This window comes from Phaethon aethereus (assembly GCF_964289735.1).
Source record: "Phaethon aethereus genome assembly, chromosome: 2".
Classification (NCBI taxonomy): domain Eukaryota; kingdom Metazoa; phylum Chordata; class Aves; order Phaethontiformes; family Phaethontidae; genus Phaethon; species Phaethon aethereus.
Genome location: NC_138582.1, coordinates 52,491,050 through 52,510,444, shown reverse-complemented (window position 1 = coordinate 52,510,444; position 19,395 = coordinate 52,491,050). Strand labels below are relative to the sequence as shown.

General features: G+C 39.6%; 1 protein-coding gene across 3 annotated transcripts in view; it reads right to left on the bottom strand.

Annotated features, from left to right (window-relative positions):
• ZNF521 (zinc finger protein 521) overlaps window positions 1–19,395 on the bottom strand; it is a gene marked incomplete at its 5' end in the record, with an annotated part of 204,047 nt that overhangs the window by 88,565 nt on the left and 96,087 nt on the right. For all 3 annotated transcript variants that reach the window (XM_081996547.1, XM_081996548.1, XM_081996549.1), the window contains one exon: window positions 3,537–3,621. In XM_081996547.1, coding sequence (XP_081852673.1) covers window positions 3,537–3,621 — 85 coding nt within the window. The remainder of the gene's footprint in view (window positions 1–3,536; window positions 3,622–19,395) is intronic.

Below are 19,395 nucleotides of genomic sequence, written 5' to 3'. Positions count from 1 at the left end.
ATACCATCCTAACAAAGAAGAGTAAGAGGCTTTTCAAATAGCCTCTAATCCCTCTTCCCCTGCTAAATGTCTAGTTGAGATTATATTTGATTAGACAAAAACACACACACATACTCAACCTAAAAATACCTACCCTCAGCGGAGCTATTTTAGCCAACAAAGTAATTCCAGTTGCCTTATTTAAAAGTCTAAGTTTCACACTGGAGTTTATAAACATATCTTTGCCTCAGTGACGTTCCATAATGCAACTTCTCTCTTTGGATGTTAGCAACATGAACTCAGTTTACATCCCAGGATTGTGTTCAAGGGGCACAGTAATTAGATGGGACACCATCAACTCTTCTAGGCTCCCAAACTGCTAAAAAGATGGTGAGTAGCCACTGTTTCCCTCAGCTGGCTGAGCATATGTCTCTATCAGTGGTTCCCATCCACTTCTGAGTGGAGTTTGGCAAACGACTTTCCACCTTCTTGTTTGTCCCATGTCCCAGCTGCCTCCCTTTTTTTCTTTTCCCTGAATTATGGAGTCCTTCAGGTAAGAAGACACTACCTCCATCAATAACTGCAACACAGATAATGCTAGCATTTTACTATGACAGCAAATAACAGTTCCTGAGACTGTGTGACAATGCCTGTAAAGCCATTTGTTGCCCCTGCATTTGATCTGGGGATTATCATGCTGTTTGACTTTCAACGCCTGCATTCCCAGATTACTTTCCCTCTCTCTCGCATTTAAAGTCCCTCCTTTTCTCTCTCCCTTTTCCTGAAGCTTTCTCAGTTTTCCTTCCCCAGAGAAGCGAAGACACTACATCTTGTTCTGCCAATCTCCTACTGGGAAAGCAGGGCAGGAAGACATATTTTATCAGATACGTGTAAAAAAGGGAGGGATCAACGTGTTTAAGAAACCGTATTTTTTTTTGTTTGGTAAATGTGCTGTGTCAACAAGTCAATATTCACATACATGTTTAGTCTAATATGTTTCTCAATTTACATATTGATATGCACACAGATATCTATGGGTATATCTATGGGTTACGTATGATACATATTCACACAAATGCGTCTGCGTGCATGTTTTCTGTATTATGTATGAATACTATAAGCCTACCTACAGACACACATAAACTATGGCCAATTTTAAATAGCCTGATGTCACCCCTTGAACCTTTCTCTCTAGACAGAATACGTTCTTGGAAAAAGGCCTGTGAACAGTGACATAAATTATAGGGGAGGGGGGAGAGTGAAATTAGAAAGATAGCTAAGGAAAAATCCAATTAGTGATGAGAAGGCTAACAGAATTGGAGATCAGAAATTATTTTTCCCTGTGCCTCAGTTCTGAGGTCACATTCAAAACTCTCCGGAACGTTGATATTCCTTTCACTCCACCCCAACACAAAATCCCTTTGCATTTGCTTAATCGAAGCTACATCATTAGGAGCTGCACTGTTAAGTCTGGCAGCGCAGATAAGAATCTTCCACTGAACACAGATTACCACAGGCATGACCGGCAAATCTCCCTGCATGTTTTGCAAGCTCCTCCTTTATTTCACTGGGCAGATTTTATATTAAGCACATTTAAATCTTTGTCACTATGGTTATGTCATGAAGCAATATCATGCATGATTAGATACAACACAGACAAAACAATTAAATATTTTTTAAAAGATTCTCTTTCTCATTCAACCTCATTCAGCTTTTAGAAATAAAACATAGGCAGTTAATAGCTCAGAATAAGAAAATCTCCGTCTTTTCAGATCTGGAGGCTGAAGCTAGCTAACTGGATTTGTCCTGCTTTACCGACTCTCTCCTCCTTTCTCTCCTCCCATTCTGACCCTTTACTAAAACTCATCCAGAAAATAGAGGAAAAAAAAAGAAAATCTGAGTATTTCCTGAAATTGGGCTCCTATTCTGAAAATGTGAGGCACTTGGGAAGTGGGTGGCAAGCAAACACACCACTCTGCCATTCCAGCATCATCCCTTACCCACAGTGTCTGTATTCCCTGTCATGCTTCAGTGTCACTATATGCTACAATTAAGAACATGTCAAACACTGGATTCAAAGAAAACAGCAGAAATGGTGAGTGCTGTTGTTGGTAATAACCTACTTTTAAATTCCACATTACTGACCCAGATTGAATACTGTGAAGCAGTTCAAATTACCTCCTCCCCAAAGACACAAAATACCAAAACTAAGAGTTAATCCAACAGGCAAATCACTTTGCTCCTTTAAAAAAAGTGGCTTGTCATTGTCATTTGCATTTATTAATTTTTATGAAAAGTATATAAAATGTTCATGCTGTAGACATATTAAGAGTTATTAATGAAGTACCCAGAAAAATGGGCTATTAAGTTTTGGTAGGTAATTTTCTTTTACAGTGCAACCAAATTACCAGTGCTCACGAAAGAAATCTGCACATTATCTTGAAAGAAAACAACTAGCATCAAACTAAGGATTTTTAAGTTATAAAATGAAAACAGCCAGCAAATTCTCTTCTGCTGGATATGTAATTATTCGCTTCTATGCCATAGCGTTTGGTCTGTGCCTTACGTGCTTTTCTATTATTATAGCAAGAAAAACAGCGTAAGCAAAGCAGGAGTACAAAATCAATGGCATCCATCTCTGTCTTGAAATGTGAAATTTAGAAAAGAGGCTAAAAACAAAACAAGACAACTCTGGCAATGTTATCTCATTAGCGGGCAAATGATGTGCTTGATAAATTTAATTGGCTGATAGAACTCTTAGTGCTATTACTGAGTGGTTACCAAATTGAAAACATTATGGATAATCCTACGGGAATAAGCAAATAATAGTAAAATATGAATATCAAAGAAAAAGCAGCTTTTGTTTTATTCCAATTTACAACTGTAACAGCCTTGTAAAGATCAAGCCAGGCTTGGATTCAGGAATCCTAAAAGACGTTTTTAAATGCTTGCACCTTAAAGAGCAGATTCCACTACTGAACACTACAATTCTTTATTTTTTCAAATAAATGATAGTATTTAATTGTATACAGACACACTCAGGATTTTTTTCCAGACTGCTCAAACACAACAAACAATACTATTTTATGGTCATTTGAATTATTTATGTTTCCTAACGACAAAAACTTGCCAGTTTTGATTTTGGTACCAAGGTGCTTAAGAAGTACACAGTAGTGTCATTACCATAATAACTTCTGAAATTAAAACCTGTCTAAAACTCTACGGAAAGCTAACATCCAGTTCATTAACCATTCCTGTTAGTTTGTTTTCAATAATGCAAAAATGATTAGAAGTTTAATTTGCTAATCACCTGTGTTTTGACTGGCAGTGGATATACAATTCTCTGCAGAAGTCTAAACTAGCCCTTGCAGAAAATAAAATATGCTAACGCTTTATCAAGTCTAATAATATGAATACAAAAATCAATCATGCCTGGGTTAATCATTGATGGATGCACAATTAATTTCTCCTTAACTCTGTTTAATTTTAGAGGCAATGATGATCATGAGTAAGAGAAATGGCTATCTATCTTTGAGAAGTTTTAGTGCTTCACTTACCAATCATGTGGTTTGCGACATGAACTTGGATATCCCATTCATTGTAGAAAACCATCTGACATTTGATGCACTGGTAGGTCTTCTTCTAAAGAAACAAGGGTAGATAAAATTTACTGAAACATACAATTGGAACCATTTTATTGTAACTCAAAATACTGAGTTCAAAGTGGTAATTTAAAGCTCTCCAGCAGTGTTTTCATTAAGACTTAATTATTAATATTAAAAAGCAACACTGCAGTTCTGTAATACCTTTTATCTGGGTTTCCTGAAACTCTGTACAGATTGGTTTTTTTCAGCTTCCTACCTCCACGGACAGACCAGTATTGCTGAAACACCAGCTTTATATTCATGGAAGGCAGAATGCAATGAGGATATGTGGGATGTGATCCAAACAACACTGAAATGATCATGAATCCTTCACTTTATACCAATGGATTAGGACCACTACAGAACTGGGGAGAAGCCAGGAACAGAACACAGAAATCAGGTATCTGCTTCTCCTTCATTCTCAACCAGGCTGCAGAATGTCCTCTGCACCATAGATTTTAAATGGTCCATCAGGTTGCCGTCTTTCAAGGAGGGAAAAATCCCTGCTAGTCTGGACAAATGGTTACTGTATCTGGGCGGTTGCTTCAATATCTATTGGCAAGCCTGTACTAAAACTGGGAAGGCTGGCTGGAAACTAGCCAGAGAGCAATCCTTCTGGCCACATTAGATTGGGCCTGACTTACTTAAAAATCATAGTGTATCATTATAAACAAGGAAATGCATTACTCTGCTCTCTTTGGTGCACGGGAAAAGTTTTTAATTTGTGTCTCAGTGTCTTTCACTTTTTTCACTTATTTCACGTTTCTACAAGGTGTATCACTTGTCCAAGACATTTCAACATCCTAAGAATGTAATTTTATTTTCTCTTATTATTTTTCTTCACCTGAATTGGCCAGAGATTTGATATTGGAAAGCATTGCTTTAAAAGTGAAAACTAACAGTATATTCAAAATATATAGTAAGATTTTGGTTTTTCATCGTAAGACTTAAAATCTGCAGTTATCCAGGCATCTAATGAGACACGTCAGATTCATAAAATTATTCAACTGCATAATTGCAGTATCAAGGACTCAAGTCCTAAGGTAACAGTCCTGGAGAGCTCAGTTCTTGTTTTGAAGAGGCAATGAAGGCAAGGTAAGCCCTGAACTGCCAAGGCAGTAACTCAAGAGACACGTATATTTCTGTACAGCCACAGACAACTTGCCTACATCAGCAAAAAGAGAAAGAAAAAAAAGAAAAACGTACATTTTTTAAAGAATGTAAAGTCACAAAAAGCTGGCACAGATGTAGTAAATTGCAGATTTCATATATATTAGTTGGGGAAGAGTAGGGTTCACCGGATAATGTGCATCAAAAATACAGCCTGTCTTGTATATATTTAACTTCTGAAGAGTGTTCTGCAGCTGGTGTTATCAATTATATTTTTTTTTAAAAGGGTTTTTTTTTCCCTGATTCTGACTGGATTTGTTATCAGCATCTAAATTTAGATTCCCTGTCCCGGACAGATAAAGTGCCCATCCATTAAGTATGTGTCTACTTCAAGCCTGCAGGCAGGAATATAAAGACTTTTTCAATGTATCTCATTTTGCTTTACCAAGTTAACTGAAAAATTAGTGACTAATCAAAGTCAGTGCTGAAATTAAGTGTTCCTGTGGGCTCCTCTTTACAAATCTCCCATTGCTTCTCATACACAGAGGCTATTTTAATTTTCTTGATGGCAATAACAAAATGTGTTGCATTGCTTCTTGGTGGAAACAATCATAAGCCTTTTTTGCTGTTTTTCATTTAAATCAACTTTAGTTTTCTGAAATGTAACCAAGTTAAATCCTTATGCAGACAAACAAAATCAATGAGTACCCAGAAAACAAATCTGCTTTGACTTAGTTTTACAGTTATGATTTGTAAAGCCTGCTGTTTTAAAAGATACAACACTTTTTCTTTTTTGTTGTGGTGACAATACTGGTAACAGTGGTAGAAATTCAGATTCAGTCTAAGGATTTCCTATTATATGTTGGTAAATTTAACCTTACTGCACTACATCTAGATCTATCAAAGACCTCTAAATAATGACAGTCACGATCAAAGATTTATTATGCTAAGCTCTTTACAAGATGCTTTTTGATGCTGACATATAGAACAACAATATTGCATAAATAACAATCACTCTTCCTTTTTTTAAAACATTGTTTCCCTTTAGAACTAGTTAGAAAATATTTCTTACTCCCTGATGACTGGCACTATATATTGTTTATTAGCATACCCCTAGCATTATTCCTGATATGTGACTTTGTTCAAAAACAAAGAAACATAAACCTAATGGCTGGTCTTTTCTCTTGTTAGCACAGTAACACAGAGTGCATGTCAAGAATTGTTGGCAAAATTATGACTGATGTACATAATGACAACACATGTAAAGGTTGCAGTTTTTTTGAAGTCTAATGCCAAAAACCAAACTAATTTGACAACCACAAAAAAAAAAAATTACTAGCACTTACTAGCCTCTTCAGAATGATCTGACATATTTGCAGAATCACACACAGAGGTTTTCTTTTATCATGAAGGGAAGAATGTTTTTGTGATTGCTGCTTGATCAAACACTAGTTCTTTTTTGTTTCCAAACATATTCTAAAATGTTGACATCAACTTTTATTAGCTCAACACACAGTCATCTGAAAGTGCCTAAACTTGTGCATGGTTAAGTTTTTATTTTAAAGGCAAACTCAGTAAATTCCATTTACTTGTAGATTTTCAAAGTGATCAAACCCAGTCATTTTCACACCACACTGAACAAAAACCACATACTTATTTCCATATGTTTTGCATTCTAAGGAAGTCTTTTTTCACTGCAAGTTACATCTTGGTCTCACAAGCTTTGTCAGAACCATGGGACTCGTAACTTCTCACAGGAGCTCCTGATGAGCTTCATGGCTGGTCCCAACTCCCTACTGGGGTGAGATCCACCAGGAGACCCAGCCCCTCCTCACTCTATGCTCCCATAAAGAGGAAACATGGGGGACTAAGACAGAAATGAGCCCTGGGGTTTTGCAGCTCCATGTCCCTTGCCTGGAAGAAGCCTTGCAGCACTTGTGTTGCACAGCACAGAAGAAAAACTGGGACGTGACTCAAGGAGGCATTTGAAACTCTCTTGAGTGTCTCCAGCCCTTTGCGATACAAGATGGCTCCACAGAGGGAGAAGCGCGGGGCTGTGACAGCCATCCTTGCTTTGTCTCACTGCAAATGCTTGCAGCAAGGAACCCGGCTGAGCTCTTTGCCCTTCTGCCAGAGCCACCTGTGCCTACGGAGGACTCAGCAGGACGGACTGGGCACCCAGGCCTTGCTGCTCCAGCTCACAGCTCAGGGCGTATCAGCTCCACACAATGACGAAGGGTGGGCAGCTGGGGGCACTTACACCCTAACCTGCCACCGCTGCATTTGCCAGGACACCTGCCAGCCTCCTGCGAGAGACAGAAACGTGGCAACGCTCTCATTCTCTCCTCCAGACACAAGAACAAGCTGACGCACATTTCTCGTTACAGAGTAATTTCATACCAGCAAAGGTGCGCCACAGAAGACCCTTACCAGTGCATTTCCATATGGACTCGGGCAGGACCAGTATGGTATCTGGAGAAGCCGTACTGTGCTCTAAACCGTACCTTGTTGCAAAACTTCCAAAAATTTGTTCCAGAGGAGAGCAACACATACATTATCAGGTGGGATTAAGAAAATGGTTTAACTTTTTCTTTTATTTCTCATATTATTGTGGCCTCATCTTTTCAATAAACAAGCCCACAATCCTTCACTTAACCCCCTCCTGTCAAGAACCTAAGTGCCAACATGCTGAGTGTAAATCTGAGGTCCAGGTCATTCCTGAGCCCTTCAAAATTGTTGTAGAAGAGTAACTACTTGGCCTAGGTGTGTCACAAGAGCACTGGGAAATCTGGTTGCCTCTTGCGTTCCTGTTTGTTTGTGTTCCTGTTTTCAGAACCAATTTAAAGCCTTCCAGCATGCAAAGCTTCTCTGTGACTGCATTTAATGAGCTTTGGACTGGGCCTTCAACCCATGCAGAGCATATGCACATGTCTCTCTAACCTTTTGAATAATTAATGTCACCTAGACCTTTAATTATTGTCCTGATCCCCACTTGTCACTTTGCAGTTTTCAGAATTTCTTTTCTATAAAGGTGCCCAAAGTGTCCATGTCATGTCAAATGAGGTTTTGCTGCTTTTATAAATGGCCCAAGAATATGGTCTTTCGATTGGTACTTCAGTGCTGTGTCCAGAATTTTATTTGTGTTTATAAACACTCTACTAGAGGATTTACAGTTCTATTCAGAAGTGCTTCAGAAGTATGCAGAAGATCCTCCTGTGTAGCCTTCTGAGCCCTGTGACTGTCTGAGGTATCCACGCATTCTTCTTTTTCTACTCCCTAGCCTCATTATATTACTTGAAAATGAACTGCATATGCTACTTATCTGCCCATGCTCCACCTCCTTGTCAAAGTCATTCAAAATTTTATCACCTGCCTATTTTGTTCTGACATTTCCCCAGTTCTGTACTATCAGGGAATTTCATCACCTTACTACTTATTCTTTCTTCCAGACTCCTGATATGCTGCATAAATTCAACAAAATTGGTGCAAATAATGATTCTTCAGGCTTTCCGTTATTCACACCCCTCCAACCTAACCTGCTTCAATTCACAAGACTCATATGCTTTCCATATCCAAGTTAGTGTTTCTTTTCTTTTTTAATCAAACAAAGTATCTCTCCCTATGCCATACTTACTCACCCAACAGATTAGTCTTTTGTGCTATACCGTTTCAAAAGCTCTGCTAAAATCCTGGTAAATCATGTTTATAGGCTTCTCTGTCAGTACTTGTGGCTACTCTCTCAAAATACTCTTTATTGAAAATTTTAGGCATGATCCTCCCTTTGCGAATCTTTGCCCTCTATCCTTCATTAAATCCAAAGTTTCTAGGTGTTCTTCTGTCATGTCTTTGATTAGCCGTTCTCTTATGTTCCTCACTGTTTCAGTCAAGCTCACAAACCAGTAATTTCATGCATAATCCTTACACCCCCTGTTAAATGTGTGTTTAGTAGCCTTTTCCCAGGCTGTTGATACCTCTTCTTAAAAGGCTGTTAATTTATCTGCTGAATGTTTCCTTTTATCTTCAGCTCCTTTCTCTAAGAATTTTGTGATGGATATTTTTCTCTGTTTGTAAGTCACTTTTTGTATACTATATTCCATTAAATTACACCTAAGCTATACTTAATTCTTCTCCATAGGGAGGATACGCCACAAGCTCCACGGCAAAGCATTTTTTTCAACAGTATTTATTTCCTTGATTTCATATACCATTTCTGGGGCTCCTGTATCCCCCTTTTAACTGAATACTTGTTCCTTATATGAAATAACGAAAAATATGTCTTATAGCTTCTCATGCACTGTGACTACAGTCTCTCAGGCTCGCAGGCATCTCTGGTTTATTGTATACTCCCGTCACACCTCTCTTGCATGTACTACTAAAAATGGTTTTGACATGTACCTGTTAACCTACCAATAACCTCCAGTTTACACCTAGGTACATTATGTACCCTTGTCACTCCAGCAAAGGAGACTTCCAAGGCTTTTTCCACTCAGTTTCAGCACAGACCGAGGGTATGACAGCTCAGACAACCTGCTGCTGCCAAAAGAGAGCGATGCCACACCTCCCACATCCTCAAATTCCCCTCTCCCAGACCAGTCATTCACTCACAGTTTCCCTCACATTAAATCCAGAGTGGAGCTAATTCAACCTGTTAAACCAACAGAAAGGTAACCTGACAAGGGGAAGTGAATAGCTTCCAACAAACCACATGCAAAACCCAGTAAAAACTTGCACACTACCTACAGCAACTTGCCAGTGCTAACTCCTAATGCTGCCAGATGATTTTTTACATCATTATTTCAAGCATTTGTAGTGTGCTTGGCCCTGCATGAGGCACAAGAGCAACCACAGTCCCAGCTTATTTGTCCATTTAGCCATTTTTCATCATAGCTGAGATTATTTTTGACAGTACCTTAATTGAGGATTTCTTTTCTATCTTCCTGGATGCTTATTTTGTCAACCTTAAGCTCTAAAAAAACTAAGCATATGTTAGCCAGTTTCCCTGCATAGTTAGCTATTTATCTTGCTTATGGGGCACTGTCATCCTGCATTTTTTTTGAACTGACTAATTGCTAACTCTTCTCATTGCTCACACAATACCCTTTAATTAGTATTTCCGGATTGCTTTTAGAAACATGTTCATAACGATTTTATGAGGATTTTTCTGTTCTTCTGCTTTTGTTTATCAGGGTATTAAGTTTAACAGGGTCTCAAGTTTAACAGGGTCTGAGTGCACATGCCTAGAGACAGAATACAATCAATCCCATAAGGTAAGCAAAACGAAAAATGGAGAAAACATTACTTTTTCTCATTTCTTTCATTATGGTTACTTATTGCTTTAATACATAAAAAGCACTGAGGCAGAAGTACAAATGTTCATTCTAGCAGTCCTTCCTTCTCTACTTTGCTTCAAGTCTGGGTCTGCTGTTCTGTCTTTCATCTTTACATTCTGGATTCTGCATTTAATCACATCTGCCTTAAACGTCTCTTAGTTGCAAACCTTTTCTTCCCCTGGCTGATGAACTGCACTAGCTTGCAATGTCTCACATCCCCACACAGAAAGAACTACATCTTGCAAATTCAAAAACTGCATCTCTTCCCTTCAAGCGCTCTAATACTTTAAATCTCTCTAGGTCTTTGAAACTCAGTAGTGCAGTGAGGTACCTGTCAGAAAAAGTGACTCTAAAACCTGGCAGCACGTGGCTGTGTATTTATTTTCTCTCAATTACTTCATATCAGGTTTACATAGTTTATGCATACAAACAGCTCTAAGTACTGTGAATTTGATTTGGGATCTGAAAAACAAATACACTTCTGTCTGCCTTTCTATCCTAGGGCCTGATCCTGGGTGAGGCTGAGCCTCTGAGCACTGCAAGTGTATGTATGTGCTGAACAGTGCTCAGGAATCTGGGTCTGACTGTATCAGCAACCGAACTTTCTGTCAGCATCCCCACCTCTTTCTGTCTCCTTACATTGCACTTAAAAACAAAGCAAGCTGCCAACCTGAGACCCTCTGAAGCCAGAGAGCTGCTAACCCATCAAGAGGCATCCTAACATTCAGCATCTCGGTATCAGAGCAGTTGTGTGGCTACGGACATTAAGGAGAAACCACAATCAAGACTGCACTGATAATTTTGCAGATGACGTGGCATCAAAGCACAGGCAGCAGAGCATGACTTGGCAGGTCTGAGATGTAAAAAGCTGATATTCTTAGTAAGTTGATTGATTGATAGACTTTTTTCTTTTTAAAGTCGCTTTTTTCCCTTTGTTTTAAAAAAAGGCATACTGAGACAGACTGTCATTCAATAAAGCCACTACTTTCTTCACCAACAATCAGCAACAGATGTAGCCCAATAAAATTAATAGTTTGCAAGTACGCACAAGAGAATACTCTTTTGTCTCTTTTCTCCATCACAAATTTTGTAAAAGCTCTCTGGATTTTAACAAAAAGGCAAAATCAAGGGCTTTTTATATACCTTATTTTGTTTGAATTAAACCCTAAAACCACTTTTGTCCCACACTATGGAAAAATAATGCTGATTAATTTCACTTTCCAAAATGTGACTCAGGACCCTCCCCCTGCCCTTAATTGTCCACTTTCAACTCAGCCTTTATTCCTGCAGACGTCTGGGATATTACTTACCAAGATAATTTAATCCTACAGAATAGAACTTGTGCCCAAAAATATGCAACATTAATATTAATGTACAAACAGAAATATATTACTCATACATAATATATAAGAAATTAATTTTCATTGAAGTATCAGGAGAAGGATTAAACCCCTTAGATCCTTCTCATGCAATTAGCTCTGCACTTGGGGAAGTCAATGGGACTTCACAAATGACGGCTTCACATGGTAACACTGGTAAGACTGGGTTTTTACAAAGGCTTGCCTACACTACGAAACACGCTACAAACAGAGTTCTACAATCATACTGCTGTAGTTACAGTACTACCCTGTACGGATACTCTTAGGCCACATCAATGTTAACAAATATACTGGTAGCATCTGAGCTGGCACACAGCTGCTGACATTGCAATGATGCTTGACTGAGTGCCCAGTTGGAAAAATCTCCGCTGGGGCAGCGCAGCTGCCCAAGGAAGTGATGTACCAGCAAAACAAGCACTCCACTGAGCCAGTCGTCAACTCTATCCACAGTCGTTTGTGTCATTTTTCCTGTGAAGACATACTTGCTTTCCTCTAAGGGAATTAAGGGAACTTCCCAGAATTCCCTCTGTCCCATTTAATAATCTTTTACTTTCACATTACTTAAAATTCCAGCAGTTCCTCTTAGGTACATTCTGCAATAGGCTCACATTTTTGCATGGGGCTTCAGTCTACCATTTCCGTATCAGAAAAAAAGAGATTGCAGAATTTGTTTCAAAAGCATAATGTCGTATTTCTAGGTTTGCAGGACTTCAACCACCACCACATGGACTACCAGCTGTGAAGTAGGGAACATAAGAAAACTGAGTAGTTATGGTTAAGAGATAATTCAGGAAAATCATCAGGTGATGCAGACATTCCCTGAGTAGGCCTATGAAAGAAGCACCAAGCAGCAGAACAGGAACAGTTGCAAGCTGGCCACTGTCAGTGATGGTTGCAAGGTTTTCCTATGCAGCCAGTCACGTTCCCAGAGTTTGGCACTGAAGCTATTCCAGCCATCAGAGCAGAAACCAAAGAGAGGACTGTTGAAGCAGTGGGAAAACAAGGATGAAAGGAAATCTGGAAGTTTGAAGTCTCTGATCATTCTTTCTTGGTGAAGCACCCCATTTCCTATCAGAAAATATAGAGAGAAAGAGGTGGCCTTCCAGATATGAAAAGCCATTAGGTGTGCCTTTTAGCACAGAATGTTGACTCTGGATAATAGGTATGAAACGGAGGAAGTCCATCCCACACCGGATACCAAAACTGTGGAAGCATGACTGAAGGGGACAAATAACCTCCTCTCCTACCTCTCACCTTGGTTTTGAGTACACAAGCCGCAAGCAACTTTTAAATGTCTTTATTTGTAAGTGGCTGTATTTTTAAGTCACTCTTCAGAGGCATTTCACAGACATTACAAATGATCAATGAATGCATGTGAGGTTTTCATCTTCAGGAATTCAGGCCTCTAATAAAAACTGCAGGCAGGGGAGTTTTTTTTGTAGATTTGCACATTGTTACTGGCAGGACTGTACCAAGATGCTCAGTATCAGGAGAGGCCCTACCCTTTTATCTCCTGACTTATGCACCCATATACTAGCAATAAAGGTTTAACCACCAAGGAAGAACAGGGTAACATCAACATACACCTGGTAGGTAGGCCAAATGGATGGTGGAAATCACAGAATGGTTAAGGTTGATCTCTGGCAGTCATCTGGTAAAGCTCCCCTGCTCCAGCAGAGCCACCTACAGCTGGTTGCCCAGGATCATGTCCAGAGAGCTTGTGAATATCTCAAAGGATACACAACCTCTCTGGGCAACCTGTGCCAGTGCTTGGTCACTCTCGCAGTAGAAGTGTTTCCTGATGTTCAGAGGGAACCTCCTGTGTTTCAGTTTTTGCCCACTGCCTCTTGTCCTGAAATGTCCCATGGTGAGGACAGATGTTAGCAGGAGACACATTTCTGCTGTTGTTGTCTACAGGTTATATTTATACAATAATTTGTATATACAATGCAGTAAATAGAATAAATGAAAGATGGGTTTGGCAGGAGGAAAAAGTAACTAAGGGTTTTTTTGAACAATCAGGTGTCACAGAGCTATGGGAAGTCAAAGACGAGGACCCTTTAACAAGATGCTACGTATCAGGTCATTCATTTATGTTCATTTTGTACAACTTCGTGAAACAAGCAGTACTGAGGCTACCCATCCATTTTAAATTAATAGTCAGTCCATTTTATTTCCCTGATGACAGAGTAACAAATTTGGGCGTTATGTTTGTTGTATGAGACAAATACTACACACATTACATATAAAAACTTTATTGAGTAGTGAAAAAAAACACTTCTCAAAACATTTTCGGTCTGTGAGCACCACAAAGAACAGATCATTGTTTCTTATAGCTTCATTTCTTGTGACTGATTGGCTTTTGCATAAAAAACAGGTGTGAACTTCAGTTAAAGCCATCCTCCTGGTTTGGATTGCTAAAAGGTCTCGTTCCTGTCTGGATACTATCACCTGCTGGGTGACCTCTCTTCCCAAACCTTGTAACAACTTTATAGGGCTTAAGATTCCTACTCATCTATGAAGTTTTTCTTGCAACTGGTCAAGAGTAGTCCAAAAGTAAGAGAGGGAAGAGAAAGAACTCTCTAGAAGTATGCAAACCAGCAAAGAGAGAACATGCCATGATTTCCCATGTCTTGCTCATAAAAATAGTCAGGCCAGAAAACCAGGGGAAATTGGGAAATTTCTTCTTGTTTCTACCCAATTCTGAGGTCAGAATACACATACTCATCACTATTCTTATTTTCCACTGGGGCTGTGCAGAAGGGAAACAGTGGCATGCAACCCTGGTCACTTGGCCAGCAGATACATGTACAGGGAAATCCCCAGGAAGACAGCAGGCTGCACAGCTGACCTGCTGGAGTATACACCTCAAGACGTTTTGTCTCATAAAGCTTTGTTGAATCTACATTTGACCTCACTAGAGATGCTTGAGGTCTTCATCCACGTTACTGTGTCCCTCTCCGGTTCTTCCACCTTTCTTCAAGCAGCCATTACCCTCCACTGCATTGTTTCATGGAAATCTTGGTTTGGTGCTCTTGAAAACTTTGGAGAACACATTATCCTTTCTTCCTCTCATGCAAAGTTTTCCACAGGTGTGAAGAAGATGGCTTTCCAAATTTGCCATCTGAAGCCTCTGACAAATAACAAGACAGACAAAGTGCATTAGATTTTAATGATCCGTGGACAGGAAGCTAAGAAAACTCACTAGAATTATCCCTCTTGCTGCTGTTCAGCAGCTCCCAGCCAACACATGGCCTTCCTTTCACAGACTGAATTCATGGTGTGTGTGAGGAAGCAGGAAGTTTGCTGCTTAACTTTGTTAGGATTTACAGCAACAGGATAATAAATAACACCATCCTTGTTAAAGTCAGAGAGGACTCTGTCCGATACCTCACTGCTGAAAGCATGAAGGTGAAGAGAAGAGAGAAGAATGAAGAGAGAAAGAAGAAAGAAGAGAGAAAGAAGAGAGAAAGAAGAGAGAAAGAAGAGAGAAAGAAGAGAGAAAGGAGAAGAGAGAAAGAAGAAAGAAGAGAGAAAGAAGAGAGAAGAGAGAAGAAATGCTTAAGCCTGTATCTTGTCAGCCAGTCCATGGCACTGGTACTACCAGAAATTAAAGCATTGTGTAATGTGAAGGTGGTCTGCTGTGGCAAGAAAAAAGGGTAGACCTTCTTAAGAATATATATGGTTGCATCTTAAACAATACCTTCCTGAAAACAATGTCAAAATGATGCAAGAAGACAAAAATGGTATTTTTAGTGAGCTCATTCTGAAACTCCAGAAGCAGAAAATATGTTTGCCACAGATTAGTTCCACAAACTATTTCAAAGCCAAATCTTTGTGCCAGCAACAAATCTTCTTTACCTATTCTGTCCCCAAATCCAAAATCCAGCAGGAAAATCACTTGTTCTGGGCCTGGATTCACTGACAGGAAACACAAGGCAGTACTTCTTACATTTACATTACAAGTTTATGTGCTGATTGATAAAAATCCTGTAGTCAGAATAATCAGCTTGGATTGCTGATGAGGAGTATTATTTTATTAATTGAAATTTTTGTGTTTCAATTAAATGTATGACTATTGATTTCAGTGCATTTTTTTCAGTTAAAAGCACAGTGATTTATGTTGCTAAAATGCTACTGCCTGCCCTGCCAAAAGCATGCATCTGGGAACATTTCTGGGTTGCTCAGAGTCTTTTCTCTCTTCTTTCTGCCTCTGACTGCCAGTGCATGCTGTTGAAACAAACCAGCTACTTCAAAAGGCAGTTCCTGTTTTCTGTCTTTGTGAGTCTGACAGTGTTTTGAGAAGTGGGGAGGAATAGTAAAGAAGAAAGATAGATTCAGGACCCATGAATAAAAATGAAAAAAATGTAATAATAAAACAGTACACCTACCTGAGCTCCATTCTTTCTCCCAGGGTGATACCATTTCTGGATTCATCTGAGGTCGAATAAATTGAGTTTCAAGGAGCCACCAGCTCTCTGCAGCATCTGAATTTTGTGACCCTGTCTCCACAAGCTCATTGTCAGCCTGCACTTTCATAGCTCCTTCCAGAACGGTGCTGTGATGTGCCTAGTGTCCCCTGCTGTGACATGCCCATCCTGGCATACAGCTCTGCACAACCACAACAGGACAGAAGACCACACTTACGCTGTTCTGCAGCTGGTGTGGCAGTTGATGGTTCTCTCCTTTGTCCAGCACTTCTGATACTCTCTGCTGTAGTGAATTTCCGCAAGTCTTTTGCAACACCTAATTGAGCATCTTTATTCCTGCAGTAATCTGGCAGTGTACTTGCACTGCTCCTTCTCTTCTCAGGACCAAAAAACCCAGAGTGTTCTTGTATCATTAATGAAGGACTGTCTGCATTGCCACAGGTAATACAGTACTCACATGAGCTTCACATTCATGGAACAAAGTGACATATAACTTAAGCTACTTACAGAAGCAATTATGCTTGCTGAGCCCCTACTCTGGAAGTCACCAACAGGACCCCAAACTGAGCGCAGTCGCACATATGGATACACTAGCATAAGATAAGAAGTATCAGTAAACTGTTGGTGTAAGCTGGAGTCCACTCCCTCCTCCCCTGCCAGCTAAGCAATTAACAGTATAATTATTATTGTGCAGTTACGCTGGTATGATTCTGCATGTAGAGAAGTCGTGAAGCTCAAGAAGTGAGGGCACATCTTCTGCTGAGTCAAGAGTTCTCTCATTAGGTGCACGACAGCACATTAAGGAGCAGCAGGAGAAGCAAGGCCACACAAGTTTTCTTGCACACTGCTTTTCATCTTCCAAGTGCATTGCAAAAAATATATTGCAATTAAGCATGGAAACACACTTTTCAGGAACTATCAATCTTATTTTCTCAGTAAGGAAAATGATGCAGAGATGTTCAAGTGGAATTGTCCAAGTCAACAAAGCAAATGAGTGACAGAAAAAGGACTAATGTCTAGTTCCGAATTCACTATCATATCAGACCTTGTTCTCCACTTTTAAATATTAGCTATCACCAAGACTATTACCCTAGCCTAACAGTGTGCTTGCAATAATTCAAGATCTTTACAAGAAATCCACAACCTGAATTCAGCACCTCATTAAGCTCACAGAGTAAGTTACAGACTTACTAGCGCTCATTCAGTAGCCAGCTACTCACAATCTGCCTGTTTAAGTTTGATAGCTTATGGGTACTAGATTCAGCAGTATGATGAGGCTTAATGAGTTCTGGCCTGTTCCTTGCGTTGTTGTAACCGATGATGAGCACTGCCCATCATTTCCCATCCCAACTGAAAGGTAACTTCCAGTGAAGATGATTCAGGTCAACATGTTTCACTTAGCAAACAGGGTGAGCTCAGCAGGTGATAGCTCAGCTGATGACATTATACTGTGCTAAGGTAATTGCACCCTATCACGTTACTGAGTACAAGACAAAAAGGGAAGTTTTCTAGTTCAATCATGAGAATACTTGGCAAAGAAGCCAGAAGTGCTGTTTTTTAGTGTTATCTTTTATCTTAAAAAGATATTTTCTAGTACATTTACCATAGTAATCTATTCGTGAGTAACAAAGGCTATTCAGCACTATTAATGGTCTGAACAACTAGTCTCCACAATTTTCTTGCCTCAGGAATGAAATGTTCTTTATATAAAGGCTGGACTCTCCAGCCACATGACTCTCAATAATGCAAATGAAACTTTCACTACTTAATATTATGATTTTTTTTGTTGAAAATTTTCCCAAAATAGCATGTTTAAGTAGCCATCTTCAACATCCCATTCAATGCAAGAAATATCCTTCCAGTGGAGCAGCAAAGCCACTGACTAATAACAAATCTTAGAAATCCAATTTTTTTTTACTGTTTGTGTTATATGCTTATGTTTTCATTTCCCTCAGCCTGGACATCCAATCTATGGGGTTAACATTTGTATTACCACTTTCAATTTTGATTCTCATTGCTATAATACTTGCATCCCTACAATTTGAAACCAGTAATATCTGTTAAAAAAATAAATTATCTTTCAGGATTTTACAAACATGCATTTATGGTTTCTAGAAGTACTGATGTTCTATCAGGAACTTGATAGCTTTGTGCTTCCCATGAGAAAAGAATCTGAAAGTCTAGGTTACTTCTGTGGAGACTAGAACTATAGACACTGAAAATCAGTTTACATGCTCTCAATGGGCGTGGAGGGGAAACGGTGATTCGAAAGCAGGAAAATGCTGTTCACAAATCTTGCTGTAGTTTAAAAGGCTTTTTCATCTAAAATACTTTTCTAAGAGAAAAATGGAAAAGAGTAAGAAAAGGAACATGATGCCAATCAGAAGACGACGTAAGAATTCTGATTATACCTGATCCAAGTACAAGAAGATTCACTGATGGCACTGAAGGTAACTGACCTTTTATCATCACATCATCATTATTACCTTTTCGTCTAGTTTACAAGCGAGAGAAATACAAATGGTAACATCTTATCGTGAAGTGTCTTAACATGTACGATTTTGATTGTGGTTGAGGTAGCAGGAATTGGCTTCCAAGATGACTGTGAAAAGAGATTTCAAGTAGTCACTTGGAGAAAGACGACAGACAGTCAGGATGACTGAATTTATCAAAAACATATAGCTGGTAATCCTGTGGTTCTCACTCAGCAGCAGTAGTACAGGACCATCAACGTTCTGAACCACACCTAATGAGAGCCATTCCTTTTCCCTCTTCTTTGAAAAGATGGTTTTCCTTCGACCTGTGGTTCTCAGTCTAACAGCCCGCTCCTTCCATAAACTCCACACCACATCCCATTCCCCCAGTGTCCCCCACCATGGCCCGTTTTGCAAACTGGAGATGCGTAAGTCATGAAAGCATATGGCCCTTCCCTGGCAGATGCAGTCTGCCTGGTACTTCACCTTTGTCTCCCAGCTCCACTTCCCTCTTGGTGGCACTCTAAGACCCTGTGCTGCCTCAGTGGCCTTCTCCCAGCCTATCTCCAGTTATGTTCTCCATAGCTCCACAAATACTTACTTCTTGGCCCACATATCCTTATGTATCTCCCCTCCTCCCTCTCTGCCGCCCTCCTACCCTCCAGTTTGCACAACACTGTTGGATGACAGGCTGAGAGATTTCTTACCCAACAGATGGGCTCACAAACAGGGAGTGAGGAAGGTGATGGGAGAGCAGCAGCTCCCTAGCCACAGGGTATCCATACACATTCACAGCAATGGGTTGCACCATGCTTGTACCATTACAGGATAAAAGCCTTCTTGAAACAAAAGCTGTTATTTCTTATCATTTGTTTGTGCTATGTTTTTAGACTTCCTGAATTATAAGGGGTCATTATGCAAGACACCATGCCTACAATATTAACCCTAAGTCATTCTATTGATAATATTTCTGAAGATAAAACAGATTCCCGTCTGTTGGTACACGACCCCCCTATCTTGCCGTATACAGGTGTTATTACTTGGTTACT